Genomic DNA, 19,953 nt, shown 5'->3' on the forward strand with positions numbered 1-19,953 from the left:
CTTGGAATTCAGTGTACAAGATTTCCCACATTGATTAAGAAAGAGCTCTAGGGAAGCTAGAAAACTAAACCAACTATTTAAAATAAGGTGTGTTTACTTACACCTGCCTTCCTTAAGCTGGTGCTGTTTAGACATTTTGATCTATAACTCTCATCAGATTTGATTATGCAGAGAATTGTGGCCAAAAAACATTTGGAGTTCCTGGCCTGAAGAAGGCAGATCTCACAAAATGCTCAGTCAGAAGCCCTTGTCTTAACAGACTAGGTCCTGATGGCGAACGTGTGGCACGCGGACCTATTTGTTAGGGCATGCCAGGCATTGCCCTGTCAGTTGCCCTGGCCAGCTGACTTCGGCCTTCTTTTTCTCCCGTTTTTCGCCCTCCGGAGGCTTCCCCGAAGGCTTCCTGAGGGCAAAAAATGGCACTAAGGGCAAACCGGAAGTCATGGTGCCTGAACTTCTGGGTTGCCCATAGGGCCGTTTTTCAAGTCTCCGGAGGGCCTTGGTGGGGGGACCGTTTTCACCCTTCTTAGACTCCTAAATAGCCTCTGGAACCTGGTGAGTGTGAAAAAAGTGCATCAAAAGCAGGGGAGAGGGTATTGGTTCTGTGCGCATGCATGCGCGGGAGGGGTCATGCGCATAGAATTATGGGTGTGGGCATGCCCACACATGACTCCCCTGCGCTCCCCCCACTTTCAGCACGCAATCAAAAAAGGTTAGCCATCACTGGACTAGGTCAAGCTCAACAAATTATTCTAATCAAATGCTTGTAGAAATAATTACTACATTGCAAAAATTAAGCATTAAAATAATTTGTAGATTCACATCCTATAATTGATGTGAAATTCTCTCCTCTCTGTCTCACTTGTAATCAGAACACAAAGGAAATATTGCATAATTCTGCTACTTTACATACTCACTTTCTGATTATTCCTGTCTAGTAGAACAGTTAACTTTTTACAGTATTTTTATTTAGAAATCTGTCTTTCACCATAAGGATGAAAAGAGTTGGATAAAAATTTAACACTCATTTCATCACAGAAATACCAGACTTTCTTCAGTTTTCAGAAATGTAGGCTTTTATTTTTCACTTAGAATTTGGATGTATAAAGAAAGAATTTTGAAAATTTTTATTTAGCCTAGATGTGTAATCAAACTAATTAAATATTTTACAAAGTAGGTTTTCAGAACATAACTATCCTTTGGCTTAGAAAGGTATTCTAAATTTTGTGAAGCCAAAGAATGAGCTTTATAGCAGCATCTGTTTCAGGTCATGTTAATTTATGATTATTGTATTTTTACTCTTACAGAGAAAACTTGGTAAATTTCCTACCTCAAGAAATAAAATGTTTTGGATTGGAATTTCTAAACTTCATTTCAAATTTAAAACATCTCTTTTCAAGCACAAAAACTTTTGATTTGAAGCTTGAATAGACATTCAAGCATCTTGGAACAGCTTGCCTCCAGAAGTTGTGAATGCCCCAACACTGGAAGTCTTTAAGAAGATGTTGGATAGCCATCTGTCTGAAACGGTATAGGGTTTCCTGCCTAGGCAGGGGGTTGGACTAGAAGACCTCCAAGGTCCCTTCCAACTCTACTATTGTTTTGTATTGTATTGTATCTTAGACTCTTGCAAGGTGTTTGAGACAGTTCATTATGCACCCAAAACAGCATTTTATCATGCAAAGTGGGGTGTTTCAAATTCAGTATGGTTTGATTTGAAATGTACAATGCCTTATTTTATTGTCTTAGGGCAGGGGTGTCAAACTCACGTCGTCATGGTGGCATCATGTGGCGTATCAGGACTTTTTTCTCCTTCGCTAAACCGGGTGTGGGTGTGGCCAGTGTGTGATCTGGCCCGCGGCCTGAGAGTTTGACTGCCCAGTCTTAGGGCATCATTTGAATACATATTATTTTTTAATAAGCAGTCAAGGTGGCTTAAAATAATTCTTAAACATTTAAACAAAATGTTTTTTAACTATTTTGCTACCTATGGGAGTCGGGGGCCAAATGCTCCTTCTTAGGGAGAGTACTTTACACACGAGAAGGCCTCTCCCTTGTGCCAGGTAACTGAGCTTTAGGAAGCAAAGACATCTTCAAAAGGGCCTCTCCTGATGATCTAAATAATCAGGTCCAGTTAATAATGGAAATGGCTCCTTAGACCAATGTTTCTCAACTGCCACAGCTTTCAGATGAATGAACTTCAACTCCTACAATTTCCCAGCCAGCATGCATGCTTGAAAGATTAAATTGGGTTTGGCCAGCAGGCTTATCTTTCGGTATAGGCATTATGTGATTCTTCTACTTTACATTGGTTATAAATGTAAAATGTAAAAACTACCAGTTGTACTTTCCAGTAATTAAGATGGATTGCAACCAAGCCATGGATAGCTACTGCAAAGTAAATTTGCAAAACATTCCTTGTCATAGCCATAATCTGCAAATCCTGTGGAAATGGGGGGGGGGGGTGGTGGTGTCAAAGAGAACTCCCAAATTATAGATCTGCTTTTTGTGGGAGAGTAAAACTTCAGTTAAAACAGGCTTCACTTAAACCCTGACCTTCACTGAACATCTTGGCCTAACTACATATTTTAAGTGGAAATATGAGAAATATTAACTGGAAATATGAGAAAAAAGTGAAATGCGTGCTTGGGAAAAAAAGTGAAATCTGAAGAATAGATCTGACACTGAACACGTGCAAAGTGAATGGACGAAAAACTAGGTCTCCTTTAATAGAAGACAGTATACCGCAGTATAAAGATTTTAAAATCTGGGAAAAATATATCATCCACAATTCTGTTATTCCTTCCACATGCTACTTGCTTATTAAGAACAGACCTATAACAAAATTTAGGGAAACTGGCAATAGGAAAGTCAACTGAAGAACATTCAGTACAGTGCTTCAATTCCTATTCTGGATACCACCCTTGGAAAAATAACCTTTTTTTGATGAAAAAGTAGCCTGGGGGAAGAAGAATGGCAGCTTCAAGACTGTATAGTACAGTGATGGCTAACCTTTTTGCCATTGCGTGCCAAAACTGGGGGTCGGGCACGTGCGTGCCTATACCCATAATTCTATGTGCCTGTTCCCGACACGTGCGCATGTGTCCACCCACCCGCACGACTCCCACTTTTGGCATGCAATGGCATGGTGGACCCATTTTTCACCCACCCCAAGCTCCAGACCCTTTCTAGGAGCCTGGGGAGGGCAGAAATGGTCTTCCCCACCCCTCGGAGGCCCTCCGGGTGCCGGAAATGGCCCGTTTCCCAACTTCTGGTGGGCCCAGAAGGCCCAAAAACCAGCTGCGCGCCGGAGCTGAGCTCACATGCCCACCGATAAGGCTCCGCGTGCCATAGGTTCACCATCACTGATATAATAGATAGAACAGAAGTAATGGTCACTTTAGAGGGGATACCTAACAAAGAGGTCATCTATGATAGGATAATTGAATAAGGAAATATATTATCTTTCATCTTATTAAAGACAGATATTTTGAATATTGCTTGAATGCCAGCAAAATATTAGTTTTATGCAGACATATCCTACATCCAAGAAGTAGGAAGCAATGTTGGCACATGTACAAATTCTTCCTTATAATATTTTAGGTGCCTGACTGTCTTATAGATCTTTGGATATTCAGTATGAAAATCTTTTACCAGGATCCCTGGCTTCTTTACGGAGTTTCCTGACTGCTGAAGCCCTAAACACATTCAACCCAAAACAAAAATCTTTGTAGGTGCCTACCCTGGTTACACGCACTCAGGCAGAAGTACATCGCTCAATGCAGAATTAACCTGAAGCCACCATGCCCATCAACTTACAAAGATCCAGCCTCCACGTTTGGACCACGTATATAGAAAGGAACTCTGATGTCAAATTCATACGGCATGGATTTTCCTTTCACCAATCCAAATTGCCCAATATGATAGCCATGATCTGCTGTGTATATTACATAGGTATTTTCCAGTTCACCTGTTTCAACTAATGTATTATAAATCTGAAAAATAAAATAAATGCATTAATGAATAAAATAAATACATTCATAGAGGCACTATGTCTTAGACTGAAAAAAACAATAATCCCATTGTTATTATGTTATATGTAAATAACACTGAATATGTAATATTATTCCATGGGTATTAAAAGTATTTGATTCTTTAAAATTCTTTATTCTCCAGAACTGATCAGAATCTCCTGAACACCACCTTTGAATTTACACTCCCCCACCCTTACAAATGTACATTTATTTTTAATACTTCAAACAGGTGCAACGTGCACTAAAGAACATGCACTAAACCGGAAACAGCATAAAATTGTAATTATAGGGGCTAACATTAAGCAATTTCTTCATGAAATACACAGACCAAGGATTACTCTTCTGTTTGACCAAAGTATGTTCTTTAAAAATACTTGGGGGGAGGGGGGCAAGTTTAACTGTTCTGTGTCCTATTACTTGAAATTGAAAAAAATAATACAATACAATAATACAATAGTAGAGTTGGAAGGGACCTTGGAGGTCTTCTAGTCCAACCCCCTGCCTAGGCAGGAAACCCTATACTGTTTCAGACAAATGGCTATCCAACATCTTCTTAAAGACTTCCAGTGTTGGGGTATTCACAACTACTGGAGGCAAGCTGTTCCACTGATTAATTGTTCTAACTGTCAGGAAATTTCTCCTCAGTTCTAAGTTGCTTCTCTCCTTGATTAGTTTCCACCCATTGCTTCTTGTTCTACCCTCAGGTGCCTTGGAGAATAGTTTGACTCCCTCTTCTTTGTGGCAACCCCTGAGATATTGGAACAATGCCATCATGTCTCCCCTAGTCCTTCTTTCTCTTAAGCTAAACATACCCAGTTCCTGCAACCGTTCTTCATATGTTTTAGTCTCCAGTCCCCTAATCATCTTTGTTGCTCTTCTCTGCACTCTTTCTAGAGTCTCCACATCTTTTTTACAAATAGATAGAATGGATTTGGGGTCATGGTACTGAACATGAAATCTCTTTTATACTATACCTAATTTTACTCAAAGATAATTAAAATAGGAACAAAACTGTATGATTCCCGTTACCATCACAGTACGTAGCAGTCCCCCCCCCCCCCCCCGGTTTTATATCTTTCTGAGCTCTTAGTCCTTAGCTCCTATAATAGGGCTGAGATACAAAATGGATTACTGGCTTTCTTAGTTCATAATGTTTTGGTTATTTAAATCAGGGGTCTCCAACCTTGGCAACTTTAAGACTTGTGGACTAAGACTTCAACTCCCAGAATTCCCAGCTTTGCTGGCTGAGGACTTCTGGGAGTTGAAGTCCATAAGTCTTAAAGTTGCCAAGGTTGGAGACCCCTGATTTAAAAGGTCAGTTATCCTCAACTGAGATGGACTATACACATATCCAATTGTTTTGATTTGTTGTATCAATAACTACATTTTATGGGATTATGCATTCTGAATTCTGCTTTGGTTAACTTATCTTCGATGAAACATTTTCCTTCAAACTGTGTTTCTGGTTTTATGAAAGGCTGTTCCTTTAGCTAACAAGGAATGCTAACCATAGCATTTTATGATGACCCAGATACCTTCATTTTTTAATACAGAAAAGCAGGTCAGAGCGTAACTATTTTTGGAGTCCATCTGTGAGAAAGCAGAAGGTTAAGTCTGACTGACTGATAGGATGTTAAAATGTATCGCTCTTATTTATAAGTGTGTATTTTACATCAGCAAATTTACTAGGGATTATTTTAAGGCCGGATAGCCACTATGATAAATTGCAAGACTACTATTTCCTCAAATGTATATAGTAGCATTGGCAAAAAGATTATAACACCCTAGAACAGACCACAACAGACTCTAACCCCCAATCCAGTGGTGAAATTCAATTTTTTTTACTACCAGTTCTGTGGGTGTGGCTTGGTGGGAGTGGCATGGGAAAGATACTGCAAAATTTCCATTCCCACCCCACTCCAGGGGAAGGATACTGCAAAATCTCTATTCCCACTCCACTCTGGGGCCAGCCAGAGGTGGCATTTTCCGGTTCTCTGAACAACTCAAAATTTCCGCTACCGATTCTCCAGAATCTGTCAGAACCTGCTGGAATTCATCCTGATGTAATCCTAATCTTACTGTCATGGAATACCTGTGTTATGATTAATCTTAAACAAATTACAAGAATAGACAGCAGTAAATTATTTTTCCTCCATGTTTGCCTGGCAGCTTTATATTTGAGAAGAAGACCATCAAGTTTCACAGAAGATGTCAACTAAGGCTTCCAGGGAAGAAATGGCAAACTGAAGATAGCTCTGCTAAAACTGGAGCTGGCAACAATGACAGAATGGAGAGTGAGTAGTGAGTAGATCTTTGTAATTCCCCGCTGGCAAGAACAGGACTTGAATGTGTATCCACATTCAGTAGATTGAGACATTTATGGTCTTTATATTATTGTTAACAGATTGTTTAGAAAACAAAGTATTTAAAGACTTTGAGTTACAAGATCAGTTTTCTTCCTTTCTAGAGCAAGGAAATTAAGAAAATTCACCCCTTTGCCCCCTCAATGGCTCCTTCTGGAACTATTTTAGGAAACTAGAAGAAATAGCATTCCTTTCTCCTGTTCAAAAGTCTCTCCTGATTGGATCTCTTCCCTTGTGTCTGTGTGACTAGGAATATAATTGCGGAAAACAGTCTAGGTTTCAGATTAAATTATCTAAGGATATTTCCAGATGTTTGCTGAATAATTGCTACTCAATACAAAGTATCAAAACACCTTTTATTTCCTGCCATTTCATCTCAAGGGACTGAAATACTGATCAAGAGCAATTAAAGTTCAGAGCACTAATGCAGTCTACTTTCTCATTCCATTTTTACGTGTATCTTTGACTACAATTATAATAGATTCTAGGAAATATTTGCTATTGTAACTATTTTATAACTTAGTACCTTCGTTCTTCCTAAAGCAATGCAACATTATAAACCAAAAGAAGAAACGTGAATTTTCTATAGTTGTGAAAACCTTGGTTTAGTTTCTCGAAGCTTGAAACACTACTTGAATGGTCCAGGAAGATAGGACCTACATCTAAGACTTGAGGAATGAGCTTATAAATCTTACCGCCTCCATGGAATCATCCACAGACATGAGTGTCTGAAGTCGCTTCTGCTGTAGCATATTGGTGAATTCCATGTGAATAGGCTTCATGGGACCTGTATATCTCATTATCCAGTGTTTGTCTGGGTTTGGAGCATAATTATAACTGGGTGTGCTAGAGAGACAGAAATAATTAACAGCCAGTAAAATAAACATAATATGCCGCCGACCCTAATAGGCTAATATTTTAGAGAACGCATTGTGACTTGCAAAAGGCTTGCAAAAGCACCATGTCAATATTCAGCGTAGAATGGAGATTGAATTCACCATCAGTTGAATTTTTTAAACTCCAGATATTCATTCCTAAAGAAGCTTCTCATTTCTATTTGTTTACCATCTAGAGTCACTCTGTGAGGGAGATGGGAGATAATTAAATACGATATATAAATAAGATAAAATAAATAAAAATACCCTTGGGCTATTGGGTAGAGATGGGAAACAATCTTTCTCTTGAATTTTCTATTACCCTCAGGGGTAATTTGTGAGGGCAAGCAGGGAAAACATCCTTCCTCTTTTTTTTTCTTTTAACATCTCCTCTTCCTCGTCTTGATATTCCTTTTAGTGATGTCTATAAGAACTTACAATTTTATTTATTTATTGTACAAATTTAGAAGGCTGCCCACCTCCCACACAGGTGATTCCTTGTTATTATGACAAATGGTTTAATCAAAATAATGAAATCAATGTTGCCAGACAAGCTCTGTTCCTTTCCAGTGTGCATGTAGTATTGCAGTTTACAAAAAAAAAAAAAAGGAGTGGAATTTGAATAGTAGCAATACAATACTGCTGACATTAGTTTCCTTTTCTGTTATTTTTCTCTCGGGAGCAAGTTACTGTCAGCCTTAGGAGGAAGACCAGATCAGAAGACTTTCTCTAGGAAAGAACGCTAGAACTCTACATTATTGAAATAGGCTATAGCAGTGCTTCTCAAATAGTGGGGCGGGCCCCCCAGGGGGGGCGCAAGGCTCCGTAAAGGGGGGCTCAGCTCAAATTATTTTATATATTTTTGTTTTGCAGGTTAAAGTTTTTTTTTAATATTGTGTTCCTTTAAATCCTGTGCTCCTTTAAATCTTTTCTGCTACAGTTAATAAAGCTATTCTTTGTTGTAAATTGATCCACATTTCTTTCTTTTTTTATTCTCTTATACGTTAATAAGGATACAGTGTTATGCAGAGGTGTACTTATAACAATTTTATAGACAAATGATACTATTTACAGTCGCGCGGGGGGCGCGAAATGTTTTCTTCTTCCTAGGGGGGGCATGACAGAAAATAATTGAGAAGCACTGGGCTATAGTAACATATTTCCACTCTGCCTGTGTTGTCCCTTCTGATACTCTAGGACAGGGGTGTCAAACTCGATTTCATTGAGGGCCGCATCAAGGTTGTGTTTGACCTCGGAGGGCCGTGTGTGTGTGTGTGTGTGTGTGTGTGTGTTTTCGGCCTCCCCAGCCTCTAGAAGCACTCTGCCAGTCAAAAACAGGCTGCATGGAGGCCCCGTTTTCAGCCTCCCCTGTCTCCAGCAGCACTCTGTCGGCCAGAAATGGGCCCCCGTGGCCCGTTTTGGCCGGCAGAGGCACCAAGGACCAGTCCTTTGATATTTCCAGGCCGGCCCTGTGGGCCGGATTTCAGCATCCCATGGGCCAGATGCGGCCCATGGGCCTTGAGTTTGACATCCTTCCTCTAGGAAGTCAGGAAAAAACTATTCTGGAAGATTTGTTTCTATAGCTATGGGCAGGTATGTTTTGTTTTCTTTTCAACCAGGTCTGAAATTGGTTTCCCACATTTTGAAAGGTTTTGCAACGAGTCCAACACCCAGGCCCACAGGCACCTGCAGGATGACTACCTATGTTACAGAGGGGGTCAATCAGAAAGCCTGTTTTTTAAAATATAATTCTAGTCACTTTGAAGAAGAAAAAGTAGGATCCAACCAATATTTGGACTACTGCAACTTGCTCTACACAGGGCTACCCTTGAAAAGTATCTACAAGCTTGGTAGTGGTAGGACTGAGGCTACACACAGCAATTCTGGGCACCCACAGAACGGTGCATGTGACACCTCTGCTGTGTGAGCTGTATTGGGTGCCAGCCTTCTTCTGGCTCCAATTTACAAACCCTTTCTACAATATTTGGTAGTTGAATATTTTGCAGAATTTCAATATGGCTGCATAAGTAGTTACCAGGAAAACAAGCTATATTAAATTCTTATTCTTATTTCAAAATGAGCCAGACCTGAATGTGTTTTTGTAAACCATGTTTTACTCCTTTAAACTGTGTAATTTCCACTACCTCCAGCTTGCACAAGTACCATGTAATGATTTTCTCTAAATGTGCAGCAAAATTTGCATCCTACCCAACGACAGAGGCAAGAAAGAAGAAGACAGGTGCATCTGGAAGAGCAAGCTTGGATGCTTGGCATGGTGGAATATTAGAGACTATCCTGGCTAAGCATCAAGGACTTCAAGACTAAACATAAATATTTTAAGTAGTCCTGGTGAACTCCCTAGGACTTTGTGCAGGCATGCCTGAAAAATATCAGTAGAGGAATAAATGCCAGGCCTTCCAATTTTTGTAAACCAAGATTTCTGGAAAGAAGCAGTCAAGACTTGTAATGGCTATGACTCCAGGTGCTATTTTTATGTACATATCTTGAGAGCTAGTGCTTTACTGATATATCAGGATTACATGCAAATATCCTATTTGCATTTATTGTTTGAATAGAGGTGATAGGCAAAATGTTTAGAACAGGTTAAAATCAGACTCTGGTTTTCCAGCATCCTGAATGGGCTTAGAAATTTGTTTAATGGTGTTTAAGCAAACGGAATGCTTTGATATAGGTTTTCTGATACAAATAGTGTTCAGAGAAAAGAAAGGGAGGTTTCTTTTTTTTTTTCCAGGGAGAAAAGGTTGCTTATTATTCTCTTACAGGGCTAATGTTCCCTCTGATTTCAGAATGTTATTGTGGCAGGATAACAACAGAGCTGCTTTGAAAATGCTGATGGTTATGGAAACTGTTGCTATGTAATGCCCTGAATGAATCTAAAACACTTGATAAATTCCTTTTCCTATATCCTTTGTGATTTCCTGGCTCATCTGAAGCCTCCTGCTGCTTAATCCATCCAAAGTCTACAATCTTCTTTGATTACTACAAATGCAACCCTCTTATGCTTAAAAGATTTGTCCATGTTATTTCCAAATACACAACTTATAACGACTTTGGAATTTGAACAAAAATAACCACTTCAAATCCATTCAGAAATTTGAAGTGGTAAGATTGGGAAGAAATCCTTTGCTCTACAAATCCTGTACAAATTCTCTATATTTGACCTTGGAGAAGCAGCCAAACTCCACAGTTTACATCTGCAGCTCTGCGGGTCTTATAAAAACTATTCAATTATGGTGGAAAAAGATTTTTAGAGAAGTCAAGAAACTATCTGGGTAATCTAAATAAAACTTAATGCAGAAATTGAAATGATTCATTTTTATATTAAAGTTATGACTAAATATTCCAATGCAGACTCTCGTTATTTTCAGCAAAATAGTTAACCTTCAATATGCTTTAAGAAATCTTCTCAATATGCCCTCACACGTTTCCTCCCATCCAATTTTTCAGTGAATTCTTTATAGGAATTTTGAATATGTAGCTATTTATTAAAACATTATTGTCTTCCAAATAATACCCACACTTACATATTGTACCCCAACACCTCACCTACAAAATAAAAAACAACATATGCAATTAGCAGGGGCAAATTTCTGTGGGCTGTGTTCACACAACACACCTAACCAGTTGAAGATGGATTTGCACATTTTAAACTTGATTTGGGTAACTTTGATTTGATGGCTTGTAGGTTAATGTATCTTCAAACCAAGTCTGTCTGTCATCAATAGGCCATACCTCTAGATAGCCATACTTAAGATTACAGTTTAAATCTCTGTCCTATCCAATCCTCTACTGTTAACCTATATATCTATTTTTCTCAATTATTTTTCATTCCTTGACAACATTTCCGCCACACCAAAACTAAACATTATACTCAAACAGCAAATAGTTGCAGAGTTTTGAAAGTTGGAAAATATACTGAGCTATTCTGTTTTTGCCTTTAGGATCATGTAATCCACTAATTGTTTCCCAGAAAATGTATTTAATTTATAATAAATATAGATTATAATTACTTTATTCTGGAATTGCATAAAATTGACGGGTATTGTTTATGTTTACTTACATGTGTTGGGAAGCATTGGGGAAGAGATGTGAATAGTGAGGCGCTGAATCTTCTGGACCATGTGGAGCTGCGTGACTAAGAACCATCAAAACTGGCCGATGGGGATACATCTTCTTTGATATTCGGAAAAAGCTAATACTGTCATTGGTGATCAAGTCAGTCAGATAGTCCTGAAAGGATGAAATGAAGAGAAGAAACACAGCAGTGGTTAGAATGTAGTATTGCAGTCTAATTCTGCCTACAGTCTGGAGTTCGATCCTGACAGTCTGGAGTTTGAGGTTGACTAAGCTTTCCATCCTTCTGAGATTGGTAAAATGATGATCCAGATTGTTGGGGACAATATGATGACACTATAAACCATTTCGAAAGTGCTGTAAAGCACTATGGAGTGGTATATAAGTCTAAGTACTACTTAAGAGAAGCAAAATCAAAATATAAAATTATCATTTAAGAATGAAGAGACAATCAAATTATTTTCAGTGCTTGTACAGTACATATATGCTACTGCTCTATTTCAAATGTGTTTTTTTAAGTACAGTGTTTTAAGAACATCTACTACGTTGCTTGAAAACCATCCTGTTGTTCCACCAGGTTCATGGTTATTTCTGTTCTTTCTTACTTGCGTGCTAGGGGTCAAACTAAGAAAATGGATTATTATGCCAGATTTGGGGGGGACTGTGGAAAACACAATATTTTGGAGAAAGCTGTAAAAAAAGGTATAGTCATGCTATTTTCAGTTTTGACACAGCTGTTTTGACAGCAAGAAAACAGACAAATGTCTTGTCACCTTAAAATTACAGAGCATATGTTACACTCATAAGACTTACCATAACAGGAGGGCATATGCTGGGAAACTCACTGCTTTAATAAAAAAATATAAAATATGAGTGCTGGATATAAAACTGTATCGTAAAATTATAGGTGTGCTTAAATTTGCAGCAAAACACTGTACTTCAAAAGATTAATGCAAACATAACACTTGATCCCTGCTTAGATGTTATTATGACAAGGTCAAACGTATGAGAGGGCTCTTGGAATCTAAGTGGACAATCACTTAAATATGGGCCAAAAGTGTGTGGCAGCAGTCAAAAAAACCCCAATGCAATTCTAGGCTGCATTAGCAGAATCAAGACCATGTGAAGTATTAGTACTTGTTTACAAAGACTTAGTACAGCAATACTTGGAATACTGCATCTAGTTTTGGTCACCACAACTTTAAAAAGATATTGAGATTGTGGAAAGAGTACAGAAAAGAGCTATAAAGATTAGGGGGCTAGAGGCTAAAACATGAAGAACAACTGCAGGAGTTGGCTAAATCTAGTCCAGTGAAAAGAAGTTTACAATGTAATGTTTGTACTGTAAAAACATAAAAATTGAGAGGGATCACAGTTCAATGTTGAAATCCATTTTTAAATTTAAGAAGCTGCAAAATCATATTGTGGTACCTCATGGCTTTTTGGACAAGACACCTTCTTGAATTTTTGGACCAGCTGTCACAGAGCAACACTGATCAGCTTCTGTGGCATTGTGGACCACAATTCTAATAATTCTCTCTCTAATCTAATACATCTAGATTCAGTGACGTGCGGTGAGGTTTATGGCTGGTGAGGCTGGTGACGTCATCAGGAAGGCGGGGAATGGGACCACGTGTGCTGGAGGCTCAGGCTGCCTCAGCCTCCAGCACACGTGATCCCATTCTCCGCCTTCCTGAGCGTGCTCCGCCGGCTCGCGCTCCGCAGTCCTCGAAAGTGACTGGGGAACGAAGAGAACCTTCCTGCCTCTGCTGGACTTTGTGCGCTCCTCGCGACTGCATATTGCAGTCGCGAGGAGCACGCGAAATCCAGCAGAGGCAGGAAGGTTCTCGTCGTTCCCCAGTCACTTTTGTGCCTTCGTCATCCGGGAGCGCCGACAACATTTCTGCCTCCGCCCTCCGCAGCTCCCGGGCGCGGCCGGACGGATGTAGCCACAGCGATGCCGAGGAGGTCCGGGCGGACAAAAGAGCGAGCGAGGCAGCCTGATCCTCGGTCGCTCGCCCGCCGGACTGCCTCGGCGCCATTCTGGCTACCTCCGTCCAGGCGCGCCCGGGAGCTGCGGAGGGCGGAGGCAGAAATGTTGTTGGCGCTGCCGGATGACAAAGGCACGAAAGCGACAGTTGCTTTCGTGCCTTCGTCATCCGGCAGCGCCGACAACATTTCTGCCTCCGCAGCTCCCAGGTGCGGCCGGACAGATGTATATAATATTATAATATTATATATATATATATAGTATATAATATTATATACTATTATTTCATGAAGAGAGGTGAGGCTCTGCCTCCCCTGACCGCACGTCCCTGTCTAGATTGCACCAGGCAGAGAAGATTTATTAATAACATTTATTTACTGATCCACAATATAAAACTGTCTGGAAAGCATTATAACACTATTGGAATGCAAAATAATACAATCTGAATTGTATAACAATAAGGTAAATCAAACACAGGCTCTTAAAACAAAAAGCATAAATTTACAGCCATACATTTAAAAAAAAAAGAGTCTGAGGTTATATGTAATGCATAAAGAGCCTTGGAACTGAAAATACCTCATGAATACTGCCAAGCAAATCAGTCAAATGAGACTGTTCCATATCAAAAAATGTTTTTCTATCTGGTAATAACCTACCTTGGTTCATTTGATTGGCTCTAAGTAATGAAGCAGAGATTCTGAAGATTTTAAAAATCAAAAACAAACATAGAAGAAAAGGTAACCTCATCTCAAACCATTTAGGTTTTTAAATATTAAAATTGGCGTTTTAAAATGAGCTCAGTAATACATTAGGAAACAGGAGAGTTGCATTAGGAGATGGATTTTTAAATAGGTAGGCAGATTCTTATTTTCTTTTGAAACTAGAGATAGTTTTAAAAATAGCTTGTGATGCACCCAAGAGAGTTGCTATTAAAAGAAAAAAAGATCTCTACGTGACAGAGAAAAAGTTTTTTTAAAGCGCTCCTTTATTAATTTAACGTTCTTGGTTAAAACTTAGATTCGTTCACTCTATTAAATCTGAATATGCATACAAGAACATACCCATTCCTGTTTTGCTACTCTTAAGGAATAATAAAAGAACACAATGCTATATGAATGTTACATTCCAAATAGCTTTACTTTTAATAGATCATTGTAATTAAAAGATCATATCACACATGTTCTCTTGATCTCATTTTCATAGCCCAGTACCTAAATATTGAATTTAGGGATTAATGACAGATTTAGAATTGACCAACAGCAGCATCTCACAACCATGGAAGCAATGATTTTGCAATAAAAGAATTACAGGCACACAGCAGTACAGAATATAACCCTGTATGTTAATTAAAGTAGGGAACACCAGCCAAAACAGTATGAGTCAGGCTACAATCAAATCTATTTCTCAGCTGGTAAGCATATTGGAATGTTTACCATCTCAGGAATTGCCTGCTGTCACTAAATAAATTTTAAATCATATATCCTTCCAGAAGGAAAATGATAATGCACAGCCTAAACAGTGGGTTTATGGATTACAGTTTATATTACCAGCAGTGGCTCTCAGCTATAAAACAAATACTTTAATTAGACTAAATCCATAACGTATCTGGGCTAATCTCACAGTTAGGGTCAAGGGGGGAAAATTAAAATAAATCAATAGGACCTACCCTAGCGTAGTCAGATCCGTGCTTTTCCTTCACTCCATTTCTACAGAGCGTGTAGTTGTAAAAACGAGAGTTCTTAAGTAATCCAACCCATTCTTTCCAGCCAGGAGGCACATAGGAACCATTATATTCATTTAGATACTTCCCAAAGAAAGCTGGAAGCAGAAAATGACAAAGATAGGTAAAGAGACGGCAATACATAAACATATCTCAGATATCATCTGCAAGGTTTTTTTGCAACAGATTTCATACAACCCAGAAATATGAAAAAGGTATGTGTTAATATGTACTTTCTATAGGGGTAAAACAGAATATGAAATACACATTGCTCTTGCCACAATAATACTGTATATAATAATGTTTGCAACAGTCACTAATCTATTGTTGAGGGGGAAGTTATATTAGGTTGCACTCAGTATGATAAAGGCTGAAAGTCTTTGTTTCTTTTCTCCCTCCCTCCCTCCCTCCTTTCTTTTGCACTTTTTAAACTTCTTTCTCTTTATATTTGTTTTTGCTATGTCTATTAAAAACTTCAATGCAAATTTTTAAAAGTCACTAATATATTATTAATAACTTTAAATGCTTGAACCTGCCAATTTTTGATAGTGGTTTAGTTGGCTATCATTTATAAAATATAAAAATAAATAGCAGAAAAAATACTACAGAAAGTATGAAATATTTAAACAACCTTTTGATAGAAGACTTTTGATTTTTTTTTTTTAAAAAAGAAAGAGCAGAATGGTTTTAATGATTTCAGAAAGCTGGCCTCTTTTGTAAATGCCTTCCAGATTTTAGATGCAATCATTGAAAGTGTACTGTTCCTGATCCTAATAAGACAGATCTCACTGGTTCTTGGGATTTACAAGAGGGTGGTGTGGTGTGACTCTAAGAAGGTGGAGTCATATATTGTGGCTTTTACATGCACTCACTTTGTCTGAGGAAAGGGCAGTCGTGATTTTGGGTCATCTTGCATAGATTGGTATAAAGATTTTACATAGTTGACTTCTAATTCATTCAGAATCAGAGATATACTAATACATTCCAGTTCCATCAATTTAACCATTAATGTCAGACTTCCTTTAATTAAGTCATCTCCACAGTCTTTGTGAAACAACAACAACAAAATTAAACAACTGTGATTAAAGCAGAAACACACATAACTGAACTCAAGAAAGGCATGTGGAACCTGAGATGGTCTCCCAAGATAGATTGCTTTCTGAGCAACTTTTCATTTTTAGAGAGCAAAATGCAATCTACGACAATGTGTGGGTAAGTGAACATTGAAGCACTTCTCCTGGTCTGTAATTTAGGGGATTATGGATTAAGATTCTGATTCTTATCCAGACAAGCAGGTACACAAACATCTAAAGGTTTTTGTGCCTTGTGTGTAATGGCTTATAGGAATGACCTTGGGAGCTGGTGGTGGGAAGAAGAGATGCTGCCAAAGAATAATCAGATAAGACAGGGCATAGTCCACAACTGCATAATGGGCAAGGAAAGAAACTTAGACAGGAACTTCTCTAACTTCTCAGGATGTAAAAGAGACAGTGGGAGATGTCTGCAGAGATTCTCATTCAATCCAGGTCATAATTATCTCAAAGGGACTTTTTAAAAAGGCAACTGCATTCTTTTTTCCTTGCAGAAGAAGACAATGTTTTGCTTCTCATCCAAGAAGTTTCATCAGTTCTGGCAGTATAGTGGAGGCTATGGAGGGATTAGTTCTGATAGAATGGGGATTGGGAGTTGGAAGGATAATATTTCTTTCCAGTCATCTGGTTTTAGCACTTTCCCTGAGAGCTCTTGAGAAGATAAAACCCCAAGTAGCCTCCATCACTTCCAATTCAACCCCCTCCCTTTCTGTCAGAACTAATCCCTCCATCACTCCCACCATACTGCCGGAACCGATGAAGCTTCATGGATGAGAAGCAAAATGTCTTCTTCTTCCTCAAAGAATAAACAGTCCAGTTGCCTTTTTAAAAAGCACCTTTGAGACAGATGGTGGGAGATTTGTACTATCAGATTTCCAAGACTGATGTCAACTGTCCCAGTACCCCAGACAGGAAACATGACCAGATGAGGTAATTCTGCTTTACTGTAAAATTACATTAACAGAATCCTGCAAGTTTGTTTGAAGACATTTATTTTGCTCTAGGGACTTTCTTTTCTTTTCTTTTCTTTAAACTCCCTGACTTAAACAAAATCTCTAGTTCACAAGGTCTACTAATTAGTACGAGATAAGAATCTCCACTCTGCAGACTAACTTCATTTTCACGGGCAGGGATGTTTCTTCTTTCCTCAACTATTTTCTTTTGTTACCCAGAATAATTGTTTCTCTTAAGAATATTTTATGACTTGATACATACTTGATGAGTCCAAAGTCTAGCTTTATATGTCATGGCACATATCTCTCTCACTGTCTTTTGTGTGAGTTGCTGGGACCAATAGATGGTAGTCACACAAGGTATGTGTGCAAAACTAGGTTTGAGATCTTAGGATGTGTAAGTTGAGGACATTTTCAATTCTACTTTTTAAATGCAATTGTTGTTCCTAAGGGTTTTGTGTCTGTTGTGCTTTCTTTTTCAGGCAGTTTGCCAAATGCAAAATATGCATTGTGCATGAACAGTATATATTTTTGTTAACACTCTTGAGCTTTTCGATTGCCAAATACAAGCAAAGTGCAGTATGCAATGTTTTTTTTTTCCCAAAAAATTTTATTGGTTTTTTTAAAACATTTACTAGGAAAAGGGTATGTGGAATAATATACAAATTTTGGCAGTTGCAAGTATGGCAGACACCCCCTCCCTCCAAACTCATGGTATACATCTGGATATGAAACATTAATACATAATCATATAAAATCAGCATATAGGAATAAAAGTTTTCAATCAACTTATATATGCAATGTTTTTCATTAGAAAAAAAGTCTCCCTTATGTTGTCCACTGGATATTGTTGAAATATGTATTATGAATTTACTTATGTTTGCTTATTGCCATGGGATCTAAGAGACAACCATTAGTATATGTGGCAGAATTAAGATTTTTTTCCCCAAAGAAATGTTCATTTGGATTTTTACAAAATAGGATCCTATCCTATGCTATTCCATCTTATCCTATTCCACTCATCCCATTCATTTATACTAATATAATTTATAGCAAAAAAAAAAAAAAACAGGTATATGAAAGTTACTCAGTTTTTAAATATTCATGGGTATCTATTAAGAGGCAAATAACAAAATATGTTTTGCAGCTTTGCGATGCAAACACAACGCTTGTGAAATTGCGATGTTGCAATTAATTGCAAAAGGCCAATCTTGTGTCATGATATCCCATCAGTTTTGTCATGTTGGCATTATTGTTGCTAACTACAGATGCCTATATCTAAACAGAACTGTAGTCATACATCAAAAAATAAATCCAAGCTTTTGGTATATAATTCAGCATCACATTAACATCTTTACACATTTATTAGGTAAAGGTAAAGCTTCCCCTTGTGCATATGTGCTAGCCATTCCTGACTCTAGGGGCAGTGCTTATCTCTGTTTCAAAGCTGAAGAGCCAGTGCTGTCCAAAGACGTCTCCATGGTCATGTGGCTGGCATGACTAAATGTGGAAGGCACACAGAACGCTGTTACCTTCCCACCAAAGGTGGTTCCTATTTTTCTACTTGCATTTTTTACTTGCTTTCGAACTGTTAGGTTGGCAGAAGCTGGGACAAGTAACAGGAACTTACTCTGTTACACGGAGTTACATATTATTACTCTTTCCAAAATCTTATTAACATTACAGCATGTATTAGAATAAAATGGGGTGAATATAGAACAAGTTCAAATCATGTTTCTCTATTTCCTGACATATAGTGTGACTCCAGCATAACAAAAACTGGTATCCAATTCTTCCTAAACTGCTGATGTGCTCCCAGAGCTGGTAGTCTTACTATTGTATCTGGTTACTAGACTCTGTTCCGTGATGTAAAAGTATACTTAACTAACACAGGTAATTCTTGACATGATCAGTTGTTTCGCAACTATTGAAAGTTATAACAGACATCAAAAATAGTACTTGTGACCTTGATATCAACTTCTGGTAGCTCATGTGATCACATTTTGGATGATTGGCATCCAATCTGCACTTATGGCTATTTTCAGCATTCCATGGTCATGTGACTGTGATTTATGATTTTTGGAAACCAGTGTTTACTTCTGGTTTACAGAAAAAACAAACAAACCACCCATTGCATAAAATGGCTTCACTTAACAACTGTGGCATTCGCTTAATGACTGCTCCAAAAATATTGTAAAATCATGTCAGTCACATGATGACCTGCTTAATGATTGGCACTGCTTTAAACCATAATTCCAGGCTTAGTTACAGTTGTAATAAAAATACCTTTGTCTTGTTTGGTTTAGCAATAAATTTGCATAAAGAATTCAGAAAACATGATTTGTAAATAAATAGACAAAGAAAATAGCACGGACTCTTCATATTCTAATTAAGAAAAATCTCCCATCCATTAAAAGTCTGACTTTTCTAACCACAAACATGCTATTCTCCCAGAAGTTGTTTTCCGATTCAACTGTGACATTTGAAAGTAGAGTCTTTCTTGAGAAAGTTTTGAAAGAAAGAAAAATCTGTTCTGTTAAAAATGCGGGTTGACATTTCTGTTTGAGAAATATAACCTTCAAGATTTGTAAAAAAATAATGTGCGTGAATGATTAGGTGACCAACCAGATTCCTTCAAGAAATTATCCATCATAAACATGGTGGGAGAGAAAAAGACTTTTACTGTTGCTCCTATTAGCTGATATTTAGAAATGTTGCTTGAATTCCATCAATGGTAAATTACCACCAATATTAGTAGGCCCTGATATTGGGATGACAGGCCCAAGGAATGAGAATGACATTGTGAGCTGATCAGAGTTGCTTCTTTATTGT

General features: G+C 38.2%; 1 protein-coding gene across 3 annotated transcripts in view; it reads right to left on the reverse strand.

Annotated features, from left to right (window-relative positions):
• Window positions 1–19,953, reverse strand: part of SULF2 (sulfatase 2) — a 182,351-nt gene that overhangs the window by 56,969 nt on the left and 105,429 nt on the right. For all 3 annotated transcript variants that reach the window (XM_081947016.1, XM_081947014.1, XM_081947015.1), the window contains exons 4-7: window positions 15,024–15,175; window positions 11,354–11,523; window positions 7,093–7,243; window positions 3,820–3,995 (exon numbers count right to left, since the gene is read on the reverse strand). In XM_081947016.1, the coding sequence (XP_081803142.1) occupies window positions 3,820–3,995; window positions 7,093–7,243; window positions 11,354–11,523; window positions 15,024–15,175 (649 nt within the window). The remainder of the gene's footprint in view (window positions 1–3,819; window positions 3,996–7,092; window positions 7,244–11,353; window positions 11,524–15,023; window positions 15,176–19,953) is intronic.

Source organism: Natrix helvetica, assembly GCF_964273705.1.
Source record: "Natrix helvetica genome assembly, chromosome: 3".
Classification (NCBI taxonomy): domain Eukaryota; kingdom Metazoa; phylum Chordata; class Lepidosauria; order Squamata; family Natricidae; genus Natrix; species Natrix helvetica.